This window comes from Prionailurus viverrinus, chromosome B1 (genome assembly GCF_022837055.1).
Source record: "Prionailurus viverrinus isolate Anna chromosome B1, UM_Priviv_1.0, whole genome shotgun sequence".
Classification (NCBI taxonomy): Eukaryota; Metazoa; Chordata; class Mammalia; order Carnivora; family Felidae; genus Prionailurus; species Prionailurus viverrinus.
The window spans coordinates 173,541,583-173,563,504 of NC_062564.1; the positions used below are offsets into that span (position 1 = coordinate 173,541,583).

Here is a 21,922-nt window from a genome sequence, read left to right on the forward strand (position 1 = left end):
GAGTCAGCAAGTAAGAGTGCACAGATTATAAGAAATTCAAATGTGGGGGGGGGTGTCTCAAGGTGGAAAGGAAAGAAAGGAATGGAGGGTTGAAAGGAAACTTATATCATCCATATAGTGTGTTCACTAAGGTGGGAACCAACATGTGTTCAACTAAGCAAATATTTATTGAGTGGCCATAATGTGCTAAACACTCTGAAGAAATGGGTCCTTGACCTTGAGGAGCTATTAATCTGAAGGAAGATAACTGTAGTGGTAGGTGATGTTCAAAGTACTTAGAGAAGAGTCTAAGGATGGTGAAATTTCATCCAGAGGACAGTTCACAAAAGGCTTGTGTGTGAAGTGGGTCTTGCATGTTGTGTGGGAGTATGAAAGGCAGAGGTGTAGGAGGGTGGGTGGCCTTGGTGTAGGGGACCACAAGAATGAAGGAACACAGGAAGGGGAGCCCTGAATTACTCGGGTAGAAGTGGCCAGGTTAGTGTAGCATAGTCTACTGACATAGAGGAGTGTAACAGGCAATTTGGTTGGAAAGAAGACTTGGTCATAGTTCTGTTACTTTCTATTTGGGTGGCTTTAGGTTAGTCATATCATCCTTTTTTTTTTTTTTTTTTTTTTTTTTTTTTATGAAATTTATTGACAAATTGGTTTCCATACAACACCCAGTGCTCATCCCAAAAGGTGCCCTCCTCAATACCCATCAGCCACACTCTCCTCCCTCCCACCCCCATCAACCCTCAGTTTGTTCTCAGTTTTTAACAGTCTCTTATAGTCATATCATCCTACGGGACCTCTTGTTTCCTCGCCAATAAAATGAAGAGATTAGACAAGATCACCTGCAGGGGTACCTAAGCTTCTGTGGTTCATGAAGAATAGATTGGGAACAAATTATGAGGCAACTGGGAGGCAATGCAGCTAGAGAATAAAAGGATTTAAAACTGGACTTCAGGAAAATTCTCTGGTAGTGAAGTGCAGAATGCACTTGTCTGAATGAATGAAGTTATCCTAGTAATGGATAATAAACACAAATATGTTGGTTTTATAGGCCACATGTCCCTGAACTTAGTAAAATTTATTATAATGAAATATATAGCACAACACCTAGAAGTAGCTATGGGAGGATTAAAGAATACTCATAAAAGGAGAAAAATTTGATAGCTGCAAGGGACATCTATACTTTTGTCTGATACCAATTCCTTTAACTTTTCTGAGAAATGCTCCTACTTTCATTTCAACCATGGTATACCATTGACACTTCCATGTCTCAGAGGACCCTATTCCCCATGACAATAGAGGTGTAATGTCTAGGGGTTGGAATTTAACCTAATTTGCCCAAGCAGATTATTCCATCCTTGTGGCCACCAGTTGTTTAATCTTGTAATGGACACCTGAACTAACCAATTCAGAGCCCTTCTGGACTTATGCATTTGGGGCCAGAATTCCAGTCCATCTTTAGCAGGAAGGGTGGGAGATGTATTCTTGAGAGTTGCTGGCAGCGTTGAGTCTGGCTTTCTGGAGGAAATACGCCTTAGAAAATGTGGATATGCAGAGAAAATCAGAGAATGAAACTATTTTCATAATGAAATAAAATGGCCTTTTGTGGATGGCCAGAGAATAATTTTCATACTTTACTAATTTCGCTGCAGCTTCAAATTCAGGTACTTTTAGAAAATGCTAATTTTTATGCCATAATAAAAAATGCCAATACTTTTACTGAAAAGGCTTAGAAATAGAATATTGCTAGCACCCAAATTATGGTCTCTAAAACAATTTCTCACTGAAAGGAACTAGACCTTCTTAGAGAAATGACTGATTCCAGGTCTGGGGCAAGAAATGGAATTTGGCCACAGCAATTAGGCAAGAAAAAGAAATAAAAGGCATCTAAATTGGAAAGGAAGAAGTTAAATTGTCACTATTTGGAGATGATATGTTACTATATATAGAAAACCCAAAGGAATCCACCAAAAAACTATTAGAACTGATAACTAAATATTGTAAGATACAAAATCAATATGCAAAAATTTGTTGCATTTCTGTACACTAATAGTGAAACATCAGAAAGAGAAATTAAGAAAACAATCCCATTTACAATTGCATCAAAAAGAATAAAATACCTAGCAGTAAATTTAGCCAAGGAGGTGAAAGACTTGTGTACCGAAAACCATAAGACACTGATGAAAGACACTGAAGATGACACAGATAAACGGAAAGGTACTCTGTGCTCATGAATTAGAAGAATACTCTTAAAATGTCTCTATTACCCAAAGCACTATACAGACTCAAAGTAATACCTGTCAAAATTTCAATGGCATACTTCATAAAACTAGAACAAATAACTGTAAAATTTGTATGACGCTAGAAAAGATCCTGAATAGCCAAAGCAGTGTTGAGATAGAAGAACAAAGCTGCCTGCAGGTCTCATGCTCTCTGATGTCAAATTATACTACAAAACTACAGTAATCAAAACAGTATGGTATTGGTACAAAGACAGACACACAGGTTAATGGAACACAGTAGACAGCCCAGAAGTAAATCCACATATATAGGGACAATTTATCTATGACAAAAGCAAAAACAATGAAGACAGGAGAGTCTTTAGTAAGTGGTATTGGAAAAACTGGAAAGCCACATTGAAAAGAATGAAACTAGACCACTTTTTAACTCCATACACAAAAAATTAAAATGTATTAAAGACTTGAATGTCAGACCTGAAGCCATAAAACTCTAGAAGAAAACATAGGAGGTAAGCTCCTTGACTTTGGTCTTAGTGATGTCTTTATGGATCTGACTCCAAAGGCAAGGCGAACAAAAACAAAAGTAAACAAATGGAATTACATCAAACTAAAAAGTTGCACAGCAAAGGAAACTGACATCAAAACAAAAAGGCAACCTACTGAAATGAGAGAAGATATGTGGAAACTATATACCCAATAAGGGGTTAATATCCAAAATATATTTAAAAAAATCTTCATATGGGGGCGCCTGGTGACTCAGCTGTTTGAGCACCTGATTTCGGCTCAGGTCATGATCTCACAGTTCATGGGTTTGAGCCCCGTATCAGGTACTGCACTGTGCGGACAGCTCAGAGCCTGGAGCCTGCTTTGGATTTGGTGTCTCCTTCTCTCTGCCCTTCCCCTGCTCACACATGCTCTCTCTCTGTCTCAAATATAAATAAACATTTTTTTAAAAAGTTTAAAAATCCTCATACAAGTCAACAACAAAACTAACCTGATTAAAAAATGGGCAGAGGATCTGAAAAGACATTTCTCCAAAGAAGGCATACAAATAGCCAACAGGCATTTGAAAAGATGCTGAACATCACTCATTATTAGGAAAATGCAAACTAAAACCACAATAAGATATCACATAACACCTGTAAGAATGGCTATTATCAAAAAGACAAGATAACAAATGTTGGAGAAGCTGTGGAGAAAAGGGATCCCTTGTACACTGTTGGTAGGATTTAAAATTGATACAGTCCCTATGGAAAACAGTATGCAGATTCCTCAAAAAGTTAAGAATAGAACTACCATATGCCCTAGTCATTCCACTTCTTGGTATTTATCCAAAGAATATAAAAACACTAACACCCCAAGATATATATGTGCCTTTATGTTCATTGCAGCATTTACAAGAGCCAAGATATGAAAACAAGTGTCCATTCATAGTATGAATGAAGATGTGGAACACACACACACACACACACACACACACACACACGCACACACACAAGGGAATACTACTCAGCCTTAAAAAAATAATGAAATCTTGCCAAATGTGACAACATGGATGGACCTTGAGGGTATTATGCTAAGTGAAATAAGTCAAAGACAGATGCTGTCTAATTTCATTCATATGTAGAATCTAAAACAAAATAAAAGCAAAACCAACTCACACAGAGAACAGACTAGTGTTTACCAGAGGGGAAGGAGGCTGGGGGATAAGTGAAGTGGTGAAGGGAGTCAACTATATGGTGATGGATGGTAACTAGGTTTATGATGGTGATCACCTTGTAGTATATACGGATTTTGAATTATAAAGCTGTACAACTGAAACTTATATAAAAAAAAAGAAAAAAAAAGAAACTTATAAAAAAAAAAAGAAATGGAGTCAATAATATCATGTACCTGAGGGCAAGGAATCTATCAAAGATTAATAGGATTGTGTCAAAATGCAATAATAGTTAATGTAAAGACACATTTGGGCATAAAAAACATCGACTGGATGTAATGGATTGAAATCAAATATAGTAAAAATCTATGAGTTCATAATGATAGTAAAAACAAAAGCATCTCTAGAGGTCACCTTTGGAGGATGGCAGGAAACCAACTCATTATTCTTTTTTTTCTTTTTCAAGAGAGAGAGCGCACAAATTGGGGGTAAGGGTAGAGAGAGAATATTAAGCAGGCTCCATGCCCAGTGTGGAGCCTGATGCGGGGGCCCAATCTGACGACCCTGAGATCATGATGTAAGCCAAAATTAAGAGTCAGATGCTCAACCAACTGAGCCACCCAGGTTCCCTGCAACTCATTAGTCTTAAAACTAGTAAGCAGAGGGGAAAAAAATCAAGTATTTACCCTATTTTTCCTTTATCTCACAGTAACAAAATAGTTGGTATGGAATAGAAGGAATGACAAATATTGCCATTTTGCAACCGCTAATAAAATAATGGATCCAGGTAATAAACATTAATGGGTGCTGAAATCATTAGGTGAAAGGTTGATGGGAAATGTCATAATGGAGGGATAAGGCTGACCATTCTAATATCTAATAATCAATCTTAACACCATAAAAACAGATGACCAAAATGATGGGCTGTTATGGACTGAATATTTATGTTCCCCCAAAATTCATATGTTGAAGCCCTACATATTTGTATTTGAATACAAATGTGGTGATATTTGAATATGGGCCTTTGGGAGTAATTAGGGTTAGATGAGGTCATGAGGGTAGGGGCCTTATTATGGGATCAGTGGTGTTACAACAAAAGGAAGGGAGAGAGATCTCTCCTCACCTGAATGCACCCCATAAAGGCCATGTGAGGATACAGCAAGAAGATAGCCATCTACATGCCCAGAGGAGAGCTCTCACTGGAAACAAATTGGCTGGCCCCTTGATCTTAGCCTTCTCAGCCTCCAGAACTGTGAGAAATCAATTTCTGTTGTTTAAGCCACTTAGTCTGTGGTATGTTGTTACAGCAGCCTGAGCTTATTAAGACATGAGCCTACTGATGTCATGAAAGAGGACGAACTTAGCACCATCTAAAAACACCAAATCTATGTCTGATTAAGTATCTAGATTTAATTGCCAGCTAGTGGGAAATACAGGAGATGGGGAAATTTGAACTAGATGTTCAACAATGACAAGAAATGATTGTTGGTGAAACTGCAATGCTCACACATTGCTGTTTGTAATGTAAGATGGTTTAGCTGCTTTGGGAAACAGTTGGACAATTCCTCAAAATGTTAAACATAGAGCTAACATATGGCCTAGAAATTCCTAGATATACACTCAAGAGAGTATATGCAATGTATATAACATTGCACACAAATGTTAACAGCATTATTCATAAAAGCTTGAAAGTAGAAACAAACCAAATGTGTATTAACTGTTGAATAAATACAGTGTGGTAGAGTCATACAACAGAATCTTTAGCCATAAAAAGGAATGAAGTATTAGTACATGCTACAGCACAGCTGAACGCTGAAAACCTTCTGAAAGAAAGGTGCCAGACACAAAAGTCACATATTGTATGGATCCATTAATATGAAATGTCTAGAATAGGCAAATCCACAGTGACAAGAAGTAGATTATAATAAAGAATACATGTAATACAGTGTGGTATTGTTACAGGCAAGACAAATCAATGGAAGAGAATACAGAATCCAAAACTAGACTCACATATATTTGGTCATTTCATCTATGGCAAATGCTCTATGGTAATTCAGTGGGGGCAAAATGGTATTTTGATAAATGATGCTGGATCAACTGGATATGCATTTGGGGAAAAAAAGATTCCTAATTCCTACCTCACACCATACACAAAAGTTAATTCAGGATGGGCACAGGACTAAATAAGAACGCTAAAACAATCAAATACCTAGAAGAAAACATAAGAGAAATAGCTTAATGACCATGCGATAGGAAAAGATTTCTTAAATAGGATTAAAAAACACTAACCATAAAAAAAAAAGATTCATAAGTTGGACTTCATTAAAACCTAAGAATTTCTTTCCATCAAGACACTACTGAAGATGGAGCACCTGGGTGGCTCGGTCGGTTAAGCGTCCAACTCTTGATTTCAACTCAGGTCATGATCTCACAGTTTTGTGGGTCTGAGCCCCTGAGCATGGACCACATACAGCCTGCTTGAGATTCTCTCTCTCCTTCTCTCTGCCTGTCCCAGCTTGTGCTCCTTCTCTCTCAAAGTAAATAAACTTAAAAAAAAAAAAGACACTACTGAAGAATAAAAAGGCAAGCCACAGTTGGAGAGATTATATATATATATATATATATATATATATATATATATATATATATGATGGAAAGACCTGTATCTAGAAATTATAAAAAGTCCTACAAATCAGTAAGAATAAGATGAGATGATACAATTAAAAATTAGAAAAAAGATTTAAATAGCAGAAAAGAGGATATCCAAAAGGCCAATATACGTATGAAAAGGTGCTCAATATCATTAGTCTTTAGAAAAATGAATTGAGACCATAATGAGATACCACTACACCTCTATCAGTAGTCATAATGACATAGATTGGTGTTAGTAAAGAGAGCGACTAAATTCTTTCATACTGCTGGTAGAGTGTAAATTGATACAACTATTGCCAAAATATGTGTATCTTATGACCTAACAATTCTACTCCTGGATATACACCCAATAAGGCAGAGTGTTATGTCCACCAAAAGATATGAACAACTTTGTGGCAACTTTACTCATAATATGCCTGAAGTGGAGACAACCCAAATGCCCATTAATGGAGTAATAGGTAAATAAATTGTGGTATAGTCATCGGGTGGAATACTACACAGCAATGAGTAAGAATGAACCATCACTGCATGTAGTAATACACATGCATTAATAGACTATATGTTGATTCGAAGGAACTGGACACAAAATAGTACCTATGTACAATTCCATTTATATGAAATACATAGACAGATAAAACCAATCTATAAGGACAGAAGTCAGAATTGTGGTTACCCTTGGCTGTGGTTACCCTTGGCCAGTGACTATGAGACATCATAAGAGCCTCTGGGAGCTGGAAATGTTCTATATCTTGATCTCAGTAGGGGTTACGTCAGTGCAATATATGAGAAAAAGAGTTACATACTTAGGATTTGTGCACTTTACTACATGCAAGTTATACCTAAAAGAAAACCCAAAGGTTCTTTTCTTTTATAGATAGACTTTGTACCCATAAATGAAATGACATGATGTCTGTGATTTGCCTTAAAATAACACAGGGAAAGAGGTGGGGGTACAGATAAAATAAGATTGCTCGTATGCTGACAGCTGTTGAAGTCAGATGATGGGTACAAGTCAGATGAGTTGGTTACAATATTTGGTCTACTTCTGTATGTTTGGAAATTTCTTCAAAATGTTTTTCAAAATATCAGCATTCTCAAAAGTCTTATTACAGAGCTCACTTACAGTTTCAATCGCCATTTCTATCGCTGCATTCTCTTCTGGGCTCGGACATTTCAGGAAATGTTTCAGTGCCTGAAATGAGAAATGTATAGCAATTAAAAACTTTCAGACTGCTTTCACATTGGGAAAAACAAAGTTTTCACACAAAGTAATTACAGTTTATGAAAGTGTCCACCTCTCAACCAGGGGCTTGCACAGTCTGGGTCTTAATATATACACCTAAAAGGCTGAGGGACACCTGGATGGCTCAGTCAGTTAAGCGCTGGATGCTTGATTTCGGCTCAGGTCACAATCTCATGGTTCATGAGATCAAGCCCTACCTCGAGCTCTGTGCTGACAGCGTATTCTCTCTCTCTGCCCCTCCCACACTTGCTCTCCCTCTTTTTCTCCCTCTCTCTCTCAAAAATAAACTTAAAAAAACCCCGAAAAGGCTGAGTAGAATTTTAAAAATGGAAGGATCCAGTTAATCCTCTGAAGAATTTAGTTCTGACTTCTGATGAGAGTGAAAAATAAGTCCTCTTTCATTATGAAGATATAATTATTTTCATTCATTTATTTGTTCAACAAATATTTATTGCCAACCTGCTACTATGTATAGGAGACTATGGAGCATACCAGGAAGGGTATGACACAGCCCCTCTTGTTGTATTATACACAATCTAATTGGGGAGATCTGTGTAATGTGATATTTATAAGGAACCAATTATTTTAAATCATAATTGTCTACTTCCTAAACACTACACCTATGAAGAAATTTAAGGTTATAATAAAAGTTTAAGAGACAATGGGCAGTATGACCATTTGTTTTCATTGGTGCTCTAAGGAAGAAAAGTTGATTAAACAGGGGGGTGATCTGAAGGTACCATGAAGGAAAAAGGACCTGAAGATGAACAGGTCTGTGGTAGGTAGGAAAGAGGGCAGAGAGAGATCTAGAGGAGAACAGGAATGGGAAAAGGCTAGCAGGAATGTTTCTTTTTTTTTTTTTTAATTTTTTAAAAATGTTTTTTTAATTTATTTTTGAGACAGAGAGAGACAGAGGATGAGTGGGGGAGGGGGAGAGATCGAGAGGGAGACACAGAATCTGAAGCAGGTTCCAGGCCCTGAGCTGTCGGCACAGAGCCTGACGCGGGGCTCGAACTCACGGAGTGTGAGATCATGACCTGAGCTGAAGTCGGACGCTTAACCAACTGAGCCACCCAGGCGCCCCATGGAATGTTTCTTAATGGAAACAGCTGGATGCCAGGTTGGGAAGTGCAGGTCAATCTGTGGGAATTTTCTTGAGTGCCAGCTAAGGAATCTGGACTTTAAGTGGCCAGAAACAGTAAATAGGTAGCCAGAAGGCTGAGTTCACACACAGACACGTTTCTTTGGCAGGTGAGGTATTCTACAAATATGTGGGCCCATGTTTTAAAACTGGGAGACCTAGAATTCTATTTCTCGTGAAAAGTCCTATGATCTAGCCCACAGGGGCCCAACTCCTGAAAGGCAACAATTTTCTGGAGGTAAGTAGAAGATGTTTCCCTCAGACCAAACAGGTGGCACCCGTAAGTCCCCAGTGAACACCCAATGAACACAATGAACACACAGCTTCACTGAGTTACACCCCTTGCTTGAACGCCATAACTCCTGCTTTAGGGGCCCTGTAGCAGTGAAAGTAAGTACTGTTTGGGGAATAAAATGAAGGATGAGTTATAGGAACAGAAACTAGAAAATAGGAATAATATTGTAATAATATAATAAGTGAAGTGACCCAGGTTTGGATTAAGTTGATAATAGTTAGAATGAAAAGGGACAATGTCAGAGATATTACAGGGGAAGAATGTGATTGGCTGTGGGAGAGAGAGAATGATTTAAAGTTAACTTTGATATTTCAGGCCTGGGTGTCTGAAAGCATTAATAATAATTTTAAAATATTGCTGGGGCATCTGGCTGTCTGTCAGTAGAGCATACGATTCTTGATCTCGGACTCTTGAGTTTGAGCCCCACATTGGGTATAGAGATTACTTAAAAAAATAAAGAATCTTATTAGCATTCCTGTGGAGTCCAATGAATATTTTCTCAGGAAATACTAACTCGTGAATATTGGCCACACAGCAAGAAGAATTTTCCAGCCTGAAAATGTCTTTTTTCTCCTTCAAAATATAAGGCGATGCTTTGATAGTCTTCATTAGTAGTACCTTCAGAACCTACAACAGAAGTTTACGGAGTAAAATATCTGAGCAAAATTTTATTGCTAACTTAAAAATAAGATCCAAATACAGGTGATCTAAAAATAGGTGATTAAAAATTTGTAACTGTAAATATCAGTGTTATTGTCAGTGTTTGTTTTCATCACAAAACAGATCCACCATCATTCCCCCAAATACCAGCTCTGTTCTATTTTCTTTTCACCCTCAACAGGAATCAGGAGAGAAAATGACGAGCCTTGTGAGAATGTAGGCTATGGTCAGACATCACCCTTAGTGACTTTTATCATTCTTTAAGAGTCAATCTCATTTCCTAAAACAACAGGAACAACTATGACTACAAATCGCAATCGCATTCTGCCGAGAGTCTAAGAACAATCAGAAGTCAACCATAATACAAACGTAATCTATCCGCCTTTCTCAGCAAGGCCTGGTTTCGACAATTGTCCGCATTTGCCAGACAAGGAAGGAAAATGATATTCAAGTGGCTGATAGATGCCATTTAAAGATAATTACTCTTTTTCTTTTATTACTGTTTTTCTTTTGGTTTGAAGCTTAAATATGTTAAGCACAGTGGAAGAAGGACCTCAACTCTGCAGGAGTTCCAACTCATTGTTTACATTTACCCATGGGTATTGGAGTCCTGTTACAATACCAAAGTGTCACAACAGCCCTGGGCCTCCAGCCCAAGGCAGATAGGGAGTTTGTAATAGAAGAGGGTAAAGAAAGGTGGACAAAAGTGTGCGCGTGCGTACGTGCCTGCGTGTGTGTGTGTGTGTACGTGTGTGTGTGTGTGTGTGTGAGTGATGCAGGATAAGCCACATCCTTATGAAATGAGAAAAACTTAAATGGGTTAGTGGTATAGTGATTTGTAATGTTAAGAAATGTTATCTGTCGAATTAAAAATTAGTAACTAATATCGCTTGTATTTGTATTTCCCTTTTTTCCTTCAGCTCCTTATTTTCTACAATTATCTGAATGACTTTCTAAGATATGAGAAGATGCTTTTACCTATTTTTGTTTCCTTGAAACTGAAATAAAAATTTTCTCATAAATCCTATCATCAATTCTTACGGTCATTTTGTAAATTTTAAAAAACAAAACACAAAAAGGCAAATACTTCAGGATTCCATTTATATGACATACTATGAGTAGTCAAATTTATGTAGATTTGTAGAAAGTACCACAGTGGTTGCCAGGGGTGGTGGGGGGGCGGGGAATGGGGACATACTGTGTAATGAGTACAGAGCTTTAGTTCAGGACGATTCAAAGTTCTGGGGATGGATGGTGGTGACTGACGGCTGTATGACACTGTTAATATGACTGAACTGTACATTTGAAAACGGTTAAAATGGTAAACTTGTGCTATGCATATTGGGAAAATAAAACAAAATAAAATACCACCAAAAATAATGTTATGTATGGCCCATAAAATCAAAATCTGAAAATGATTTCAGTAGTTTCTAAGAAAATTGCAAATAAGGGAAGAAAACCTAAAAGCAGGTGTTCTCAGAATATAAAATCCTCTTTTGGACTTTCTTCTGAAAAACCACGTCTTGTGTATATCACTCTTCATCAAAGTAGAATCATATAATCTTAATTTTTAACTCAATTTAAAAACTTATGAAACTATTTTTTCAAAAATTCCTCTGCATTTTTTATTACCTTCATTTTGGAACCTTGTTTTACCACTGGTTGGCAAACAGCAGAATTTGGGAAATCTGGCTTCTTTTAATAGTCACCCCAAAATCTTAATTTTTGAAAACGGCCTGATAATTCCATCTCACCTGTAAGATAGTAGGAATCTTGAAGTCTAACACATCAATATGTATGCGTCTCTGTATAAATGGTGTGTGTGCATGTGCTTGTGGGCTATACCAAGCTGATAATTAGGTCCTAAGAGTCAAGTATTTCTAGGATACAAATCTGTAAGAGAAATTAGGGAAAACAATGGTATTTACCAATAATGTCTGCATAGATTTCCATTTTGTTGTGCTGCTGAGCCAGGGTGAAAGCTTCATTATTACATTTGGACATAACAAGAAACTGGATGGCAGACCCGTAGTCACCTAACTGTAGGAAAAACCTAAAACAAAGTATTTTAATCAGCTTGGCTCATTTAAAATAAGTTTGTCATTTACAAAATGAAATCTTTTTGCAACTATGAGAAACCGTTTTAAAAAATGCATTAGGCAAACTGCAGTTTTATACTATATGCTTGTATTTGAAAAACATTCTCTCCTACACTAACCACAACAAATAGACTTTGAATTTAAACACTTAGATCTAACAAAAAAAATTATAAAGAATAAATATTCCCTTTGAATTTATCTGATCAAGGTAAGTGGGGCTTTCTTTCCAGGCGAGTTTTTGGAAGTCCAAAAATAATGCATTCAGTTACCTGGCTACCATTTTGGCTCCATCCAGAGACTGGGTCTCTCTGACAATACTGACAGCCTTTTCAGGATTGTTGAGGTGATCCAGATAGATGCGGATTACACTGTTCCATTGTTTTGCATTCTCATAAGCCACAACGGCTTCTTTGTATCTATAAGAAATACTTAGTTCAGATAAGCTTCCTTAACACTGTCACATTTGGGGGGGGAAATGTCAATAAAGGAGGCAATTTTTTTATTGATGGCGGTTGCTTATTTTTCTTGTACTTCTTTATTCTTCATTAAGATGAATACAAGGAATCATCTCCCTAAAATGTGTTCTTTTTTAGAGGTTTGATAAACTAACAGTAAAATATTAATATTGAATTGCATTTTTTCATCTGAACAATATATATAGAACTTTTTACACTTTCCTTTTTTTTTTGATTGGGAAGATTATAATAGTAATATAAGCTTATTTTAGAAAACAGAAAATAACAGAATATTTCAGTAAGAGTGATCTATAAAAATCTTTGCGTGTCAACCTCTAGATGGAGCTCAAGACTTGTCTTCAGTCCGCATTAGCTTTCCAGCTCTTTCCATTTCAACAAGACATTTAGTGTGTATCTCTATTTCCTAAGGTTGCTTTTCTAAAAGTAGAGGGTACTGACCTTTAAAAGTCTTTTAATGTATTTTGCCAAATAACTTTCCAAAGGCTACGGAAATTATACAGAATGAGTCAGTCATGCATAACAAGTGCATTTTGATAGTATGGTTATTAGTTTAAAATCTCACGATAGGAGAGGTTGAAATAACATACTGTTGCTTTAATTATTATTAGTGAGGTAGAGCTTTTTCATGTTTGTATGAGATACAATTTCATAATTGTGTTTCCTCCTCTGAGACTCCTTGTCTTTGAGTTTCTTCTATCCAGTTGCAGAAGGACAGAAGATATTATTTAGGATATTAACTATCCATTGCGATATCTTGACGCTGTTTTGCAGCTTAAACTGTGCAATCATCGGTGTGGAATTCGTATTTCTTCACTGTTCTTTTCCTTGGCATCTGTAAGTTATCCTTCTTAATAAAATGACCATCACTTTATTTTCATGCCATATTATATCAAAATATCACCTTTTAGTATTTAACTCTCAAATAAAAAGAGATAGTAGCCTATATTGAATACATAAAGGTTTACTTGAGGTATTTAAAATATGGGAAAAATGTAATAGTTTGGCACTTGAGGCCAGGCAAAGGGTAAAGATGTTTTCTTTCTCCACTCTGCCTTTCTTAGAAGTTGCAAAGATTGATGGTTAATTTATCAAACTTATATATTGCTTTAAACTTGCATGAATTTGAGAAACTGTACAAACCTTCCATCTGCTTCCTTAGCTTTGGCATACTGCAAGTGAATCTTTGGAGAAGAAACACGAGGCAGAAGCTCCCCAACTTTTGCCCTAGAATGTAGATTTCAGAGAGTATCAGCACTATATTCACTTCCAAAGTCACTCTCCACAATCAAGTGTTAGTTTTTAGGATTCAAAATGTTATCATGATCTTTGAAATCTTGGCTCCTATAGGTAAAAGCAGATGTAACTGCTTTTCCTTCTGATGCCACACCCCTGCCCTCCCCCTCCGAGGGAAAATGAAGGTTCGTTCATTAACAGTTTGGGGGCAACAGGGCTCTTTTCCCTAGTAATTTGTCTGATCAGGGATTTCCGAACCAACAGGATGTGTTGTTCTTTGGGAAACAAACTATTAATATGAACTCATCCAAGAAGAAAAAAGGAGATAGAGGGAAGACCTAGATAGGGAGAACAGGGTGTACAGATAAGGAAACAAGTGGGGAGACTTCCGGGACCCATTCATTTCCACACTTGCTCAGAACAAACTTAGCAAATGCTTACCAATTCTTACAGCGGATGTAAACAGATGCTGCTTTATCATAATAGAGACCTTTTTCATACAGTTGGGCTGCTTCTGAAAATTGCTAAAACAATATGAGATTATTAAAACACTGAATTTATTACGTATAAGTCCGCATGAATATTTAGGCATAGAAAAGGGTACCTTCATGTTCTCCAATATGGCTCCACAGTCTCTTTTAAGGACCCTGCTGGGATGCTTTAGGGCTTGGTTAACCCCTCGGCGTATGTCTCCCATTCTTATAGACATCTGGGCCACTCCAGCCAAACACACTTCATCATGTTCCTAGAATTATAAGGCAAATAACACATCAGACCCTAAGTTAAATTGATGTATTTCAGCCAAACAATTGATTTAAATCTAAAATGAGCCCAAAGGTTACTTTCACTAGTCTTTTCAGGAAAATCTTAACATTATGAAGTAACACTGAGTCCTTTTTTTTTTTTTTAATCTTCTGTTACAAAGTTATATATTTTTCTTTAGAAGTTTACACCTTTTATGCTTAACAACAAATTCTTACTACCCTTGTCATAATGCTTTGTGTATCTCTGTATGTCTTCTTGATATAAAATTTTATATAAGAAGTAATATGCTGGATACACAGCATAAATGCTATGAACAAAATTAAGGAAAAAGCCATTTATCAAATGGAAGATTTCTCTACTAGACACGATTAAACATTAAAAACTTTCTGTAAAATTGTTTAATTCATTAAAGATAACTAAAGAACTTTTCAGGGAACTAATCTATGTAATAAAATATAATGTCCTATTGTATTTTATGTAAAGCAGCATGGCTGGTGGAACATTCTGTGATCATGGAAATCTTCTATATCTGCCTGGTCCAACACAGTGGCTAATAGTCATAAATGGCTACTGGGCACTTGAAATATGGCCAGAGTGACAAAGACACTGAATTTTAAATTTTCTTTAATTTTCAATCATTTAAATAGCAATGTGTGGCTAGTGGTTACTATATTCAAATACACAGATTAAAAAAAAAAAAAAACTTAAGGGGCGCCTGGGTGGCTCAGTAGGTTAAGCGTCCAACTTCAGCTCAGGTCATAATCTCGTGGTTCATGAATTCGAGCCCTATGTTGGGCTCTGTGCTGATAGCTCAGAGCCTGGAGCCTGTTTCAAATTCTGTGTCTCCCTCTCTCTCTGCCCCTCCCCTGCTCATGCTTTCTTTCTGTCTCAAAAATAAATGGAACATAAAAACAATTTTTTAAAAACCTTAAAATGTATGTAGCCAAAGAAAGTATAAAAAACTCAAGAGTTATGCAAGGCAAAGGATATGATCAGGCAATTCATTAAAAAACATATAATTGGCCAATAAAAAAAACATGCTCAGCTTCACTAATAAACACACACAAAAGACCTTTGTTTTTGGCTCATAAAATTGATAGATGAGATAAAATGATTAACATTCAATGTTGTTGAAACTGTGGGGGAAAATGGACACTTTCTCAGATGACCTACAGCTATATGAATTGCTATAATTTCTGGAGAGCAACTTAGCAATATAAAAAATTAAAAGCATATATTTTATGACGTAGAAATCCCTTTATAAGAATAATATCCTTCAGAAATACTATCTGAGGTAAAGATACATGTACACTAGGTAGAATATTCATTGCAGTATTTTGATAGTAAAAAACCAAAAACAATTATGATTCAATAAGGGAGTGGATATAAAGACCATGCTATATCTAAACAACAGACTATTAGAAGCTCTTAAAAGATTAACATAGATTCGAATGTATTGACTTGAAAGACCATGAAGAAAACAGAATGCTGTTTATCCCAGAACGGATTTCAGTTAATCTTTGCTGAAAGGAAATGATTTTTTTAAAGCATTAAAACAATTTTTTTTAGTTTATTTATTTATGAATGATAGAGATAGCACAAGTCGGGGAGGGGTAGAGAGAGAGGGAGACAGAATCCGAAGGAGGCTCCAGGCTCTGAGCTGTCAGCATGGAGCCTGACGCAGGGCTTGAACTCACGAACCATGAGATCATGACCTGAGCCAAAGTCAGCTCTTAACCGACTGAGCCACCCCAGGCTCTCCTGTAAAACTGAATGATTTCATATTTAGTGAAAGTCCACATTACATTCGTATTTGTATGCTTACAAGAGATTCTGGGTGGAAATATATAAAACTGCTAACAGTGGTTACCACTGAGGTGTGTGGATGGAGGAGAGATTGGTAGACTCTCACTTGTCATGTTATACTGTGGTGATTTTTTAAATGGACTACAGTGAAACTGTATTAACTTCTGTAATAAAAATTCTAGCTATAAAATAGGAAATAAAAAGTTTTTCAATCTTTACAAGACCTCACCTAAAAACATCAATTTTTATTGCAAAATTTAGCTTCTTGAGCTAAAACCCTGGGATGGGAGAATGGGCTGGAATAGTGCATAAAGTACATGATTTCCAGGATCATCATAAAAGATACAGCGTGAGAGATGAAATGGCAGAACAGACTTTTATGGACTGGGGGTACACTGTAGAGTAGTTATTGAAATTTTTTAAGAGTAAAAGGAAAAGCCTCATGAAAATCATAGTTAGCCTGTAAGTGGGAAAGGATAAAAATTTTACTCTGAACATTAACGAGAAGCTCATATTTAAGATACAAAGGAAAACAGATCTTTTTCAGAGTGATAAAAAATATTGTCATCTTTAGATCTGAAGTGTTTTAAAATGATTTAACTCTATCCTTGCAAAGTTGTTAATAAACTGAAAAAGAGCTCACCTACTAATAAATAAAATGCAATTTAGACCATGGCTTTTTAAATGAAACTAACAAACCTAATTATACATATCTTTATTCAAGTTTACCTTATGATCACCCGTTATTCCTTTCTCATAATGAGCCAAAGCATTTACATAATCACCCCTGAAAAAAAATTAGAGTGAATTTTAATACATATTTAAGTATCTCATTTACATATACAAGATTTAAAAGAAATCTTTGTCACTGAGTTGCTTGGGCTCACATAAGATGGGATATACAACATATAAGCATTTTTTTTCAAGTGCAGTTCATTATTATTTTGCTGTTTTAGAAATAATTATAGGGGTGCCTGGGTGGCTCAGTCAGTTAAGTGTCCAACTTCGGCTCAGGTCATGACCTCACCGGCTTGTGAGTTTGAGCCCCACATCCGTGCTGACAGCTTAGAGCCTGGAGCCTGCTTCGGATCCTGTGTCTCCCTTGCTCTCTGCCCCTCCCCCACTCGTGCTCTGTCTCTGTCTCTCTCTCTCTAAAATAAACATTACAAAAAAATTTTAAAGAAATAAAAATAATTATAAAGCTGGATTATGTTAGATTGTAAGATACTTATTACTTTGTAGTATTTTAAGCATTTTGGGGAGGGACATTAAATTTTATGGGCCACTTTTACAGGCATCTTTTGTTTTTAAAAAAAATTACACACAGTGTTATATTAGTTTCAGGTGTACAATGATTCAACAATTCTATACATTCCTCAGTGTTCATCCTGATAAGTGTACTCTTTTTATTTTTTTTTAATTTTTATTTGAGAGAGAGAGACAGAGCATGCATGCAAGCGGGGGAGAGGCGCAGAGGGAGAGAATCTTAAGCGGGTTCCATGCTCAGCCTGTGGAGCCCGACCTGGGGCTCAATCTCATGATTCTGGGATCATAACCTGAGCCAAAATCAAGTGTCAGACATTCAACTGACTGAGCCACCCAGGCATCCACAATAAGTGTACTCTTAATCCTCTTTACCTATCTCCCACCTACCTTCTCTCTGGCAACCACCGGTTTGTTCTCTATTTTTAAGATTATGTTTTTTGGTCTTTTTTTTCATTTGTTTTGTTTCTGAAATTCCACAAATGAGTAAAATCACATAGTGTTTGTCTTTCTCTGACTTACTTCACTTAACATTATACCTTCTAGATTTATCCATGATACTGCAAATGACAAGACTGCATTCTTTCTTATGGCCAAGTAATATCCCACTGTGTATATATACCACATCTTCCTTATCCATTCATCTATCAATGGACACTTGGGTTGCGTCCATATTTTGGCCACAGTACATAATGCTACAGTAAATGTAGGGTTGTAGATATCTTTGTGAATTTGTGTTTTCAGTTTTCGGGGGATAAATACCCAGTAGTGGGATTACTGGATCATATGGTAATCTATTTTTTTTTTTCTTTCAAGATTTTATTTGAGTTAGTTAACATATAGTATAGAATTGGTTTCAAGAGTAGAATTTAGTGATTCATGACATACAACACCCAGTGCTCATCACAAGTGCCCTCTTTAACACCCATCTAGCCCACCTCCCGCCCATCTCTCCTCCAGCAACCCTCAGTTTGTTCTCCCTAGTTAAGAGTCTCTTATGGTTTGCCTCCCTTTTTGTTTTTATCTTATTTTTCCTTCCCTTCCCCTATGTTCATCTGTTTTGTTTCTTAAATTCCACATGAGTGAAATCTTATGGTGTTTGTCTTTCTCTGACTTATTTCACTTAGCATAATACATTTTAGCTCCATCTATCTACATTGCAAATGGCAAGATTTCATTCTTTTTGATGGCTGATTGTATATGTAAACATATACATATGTATATGTATACATATACATATGTATATGTATACCACATCTTCTTTATCTGTTCATCAGTCGATGGACATCTGGGCTCTTTCCATAATTTGGCTACTGTTAATAGTGCTGCTATAAACACTGGGGTGCATGTGCCCCTTCAAATCAGTATTTTTGTATCTTTTGGATAAATACCTAGTAGTGAAATTGCTGGGTCATAGGGTAGTTCTATTTTTAATTTTTTGAGGACCCTCCATGCTGTTCTCCAGAGTGGCTGCACCAGTTTGCATTTCTACCAACGGTATAAGAGGATTCCTTTTTCTCCACATCCTCACCAACACTTGTTTCTTGTGCTTTTGATTTTAGCCATTCTGACAGGTGTGAGATGATATCTGATTGTGGTTTTGATTTGCATTTCTCTGATGATGAGTAATGTTGAGTATCTTTTCATGTGTTTGTTGGCCATCTGTATGTCTTCTCTGAAAAAATATCTATTCATGTCTCCTGCCCATTTTTTAACTGGATTATTTGTGTTTTTTCGGTGTTGAGTTATAGAAGTTCTTTACATATTTTGGATATCAACCCTGTATCAGATATGTCATTTGCAAATATCCTCTCCCATTCCTTAGGTTGTCTTTTAGTTTTGTTGATGGTTTCCTTCCCTCTGCAAAAGCTTTTTATTTTTGGTGTAGACCCAATAGTTTAATTTTGCTTTTGTTTTCCTTGTCAAAGGAGACATACCTAGAAAAATGTTCCTATGGCTCATGTCAAAGAGATTACTCTTTATGGGCTACTTTAAAAAAAATTTAATTCCAGTATATAACATACAGTGTTACATTTGTTTCAGATAGTGATTCACCAATTCTATATACAACTCGGTGCTCATCAGATAAGTGTATTCTTAATCCCTTTCACCTAGTTCACCCATGCCCCCATCCACCTCCCCTCTGGTAATCATCTATTTGTTCTCTATAATTAAGTCTGTTTTTTGTTTGTCTCTTTTTTTTTTCCCATTTGTTTCTTAAATTCCACATATGAATGAAATCATATGGTATTTTTCTCTGACTTATTTCACTTAGCACTATACTAACTCCAATCATGTTGTTGTAAATGGCAAGATTTCATTCTTTTGTATGGCTGAATAATATTCTATTGTATATATATGCCACATCTTCCTTATCCATTCATCTATCGGTGGACCTTGGGTTGCTTCCGTATCTTAGCTACTGTAAATAATGCTGCAATAAACATAGGGGTACATATCTTCTTGAATTAGTGTTTTCATATTCTTTGGGTAAATACCCAGAAGTGGAATTGCTGGATCATAGGGTATTCCTATTTTTAACTTTTTGAGGAAACTCGATACCGTTTTGCACAGTGGCTGTACCAGTTTGCATTCCCATCAACAATGCACGAAGGTTCTTTTTTCTCTACATCCTTGCCAACACTTGTTTGGTTTTAGCCATTCTGACAAGTGTGAGATGACTGTGGCTTTGATTTGCATTTCCTGATGATGTCTGACGCTGAGCACCTTTTCATGTATGTGTCTGTTGGCCATCTGTATGTCTTCTTTGGAGAAATGTCTGTTCATGTCTTCTGAATAGACCGCTTTTGATTATCGCCTTTAGGGCATTAATGACAATCATGTGACCGTAAAAATGAATGTATTTTCCAAAGGCCCAATATTTATAAGTAGAATATGTATTGAAAGGATCAGGGTAGAAATTAAGGAACACGCTTCAGATTACAGTACTGAGGGCCCTGGTTCTTACTGAGATAAAAAGTATTACACATAATATAAATAATAATACTCCCATAACTGATGCTAACATGGGTCTGCATATCTAGAAGACCTATTTATTATCTTGTTTTTATTATTTGGGAGAGAATGAATCAGTGATGTTTGGCTAAAACTCACTTGGAGATCCATCTTCCTCTGAGAAAACATTGCCTCCAGAATAAATCAATCAGCTCTAAAAATGGCATTATTTGAGTTCTGCCTGAGCTTTACCATATGAGTTTAGGCAGGTCATCCAACTCTCTAGGCCTCACCCAGTTCACCCAGTTTCCTCACATGTTAGTGCACCAGGGATTTTTTGGAAGACAAACTGTTCTGCCGATTGAGAACATTGTTCTGGACAGCCCAGGCTGTGTGGTCAGCAATGTTTCTAAGTGGAAGTTTCTTTTTGTATTGTATTGTATTGTATTGTATTGTATTGTATTGTATTGTATTGTATTATTTTATTTTATTTTTTACTTTTTTCCTTTCTTTCCTCTTTTTTAAAATATAATTTATTGTCAAATTGGTTCCCATACAACACCCAGTGCTCATTCTAAGTGGAAATTTCTAATATTTGGACCCCATTATGTCAACACAGCTAGGATGTTTCTTGACAACAGGGGTAACAATTTCTTCATCAGAAGCCTCAGGTTTTCTTTGGGCAAGCCCAGTTAGGCAATGCTAAGTTGAAATTTTGAACACTTTATTTATTTATTAAAAAAAATTTTTTGGGGGCGCCTGGGTGGCACAGTCGGTTAAGCGTCCGACTTCAGCCAGGTCATGATCTCGCGGTCCGGGAGTTCGAGCCCCGCGTCGGGCTCTGTGCTGACGGCTCAGAGCCTGGAGCCTGCTTCCGATTCTGTGTCTCCCTCTCTCTCTGCCCCTCCCCCGTTCATGCTCTGTCTCTCTCTGTCCCAAAAATAAATAAACGTTGAAAAAAAAAATTAAAAAAAAAAAATTTTTTTATGTTTACTTTTGAAGGAAAGAGAGACAGAGTGTGAGGTGGGGGAGGGGCAGAGAGAGAGGGAGACACAGAATCTGAAGCAGGCTCCAGGCTCTGAGCTGTCAGCAGAGAGCGTGATGTGGAGCTTGAACTCACAAGCAGTGAGATCATGACCTGAGCCGAAGTTGGATGCTCAACTGACTGAGCCACCCAGGTGCCCCAATTCTGATATTTTTCCACACGACCTGAAATTACACTGCAAATCCTTGAAGTGTTCAAAGAGGTCAAGATCATGAACATAGGCTATGAAAAGCAGTACATCACCTTGATGCTATGTATAACTGTTTTGGCCAAATGTGATTCAAAACAATATTTAGACTCTAAGTGTAGGAAAGGCTTAGACCCAAACTTAAATTTTGATCCTGAAAATGAAAGTGGATAAAGGCCTGGACAAGACTTCGTTAGAAAAAACATTTTTTGGA

At 36.7% G+C, this 21,922-nt stretch overlaps 1 protein-coding gene across 6 annotated transcripts in view; it reads right to left on the reverse strand.

Annotated features, from left to right (window-relative positions):
- WDR19 (WD repeat domain 19) overlaps positions 1-21,922 on the reverse strand; it is a 113,667-nt gene that overhangs the window by 33,060 nt on the left and 58,685 nt on the right. For all 6 annotated transcript variants that reach the window (XM_047855452.1, XM_047855450.1, XM_047855453.1 and 3 more), the window contains 8 exons: positions 16,988-17,045; positions 14,292-14,432; positions 14,129-14,211; positions 13,595-13,678; positions 12,248-12,394; positions 11,808-11,932; positions 9,734-9,846; positions 7,664-7,732 (listed from right to left, as the gene is read on the reverse strand). In XM_047855452.1, the coding sequence (XP_047711408.1) occupies positions 7,664-7,732; positions 9,734-9,846; positions 11,808-11,932; positions 12,248-12,394; positions 13,595-13,678; positions 14,129-14,211; positions 14,292-14,432; positions 16,988-17,045 (820 nt within the window). The remainder of the gene's footprint in view (positions 1-7,663; positions 7,733-9,733; positions 9,847-11,807; positions 11,933-12,247; positions 12,395-13,594; positions 13,679-14,128; positions 14,212-14,291; positions 14,433-16,987; positions 17,046-21,922) is intronic.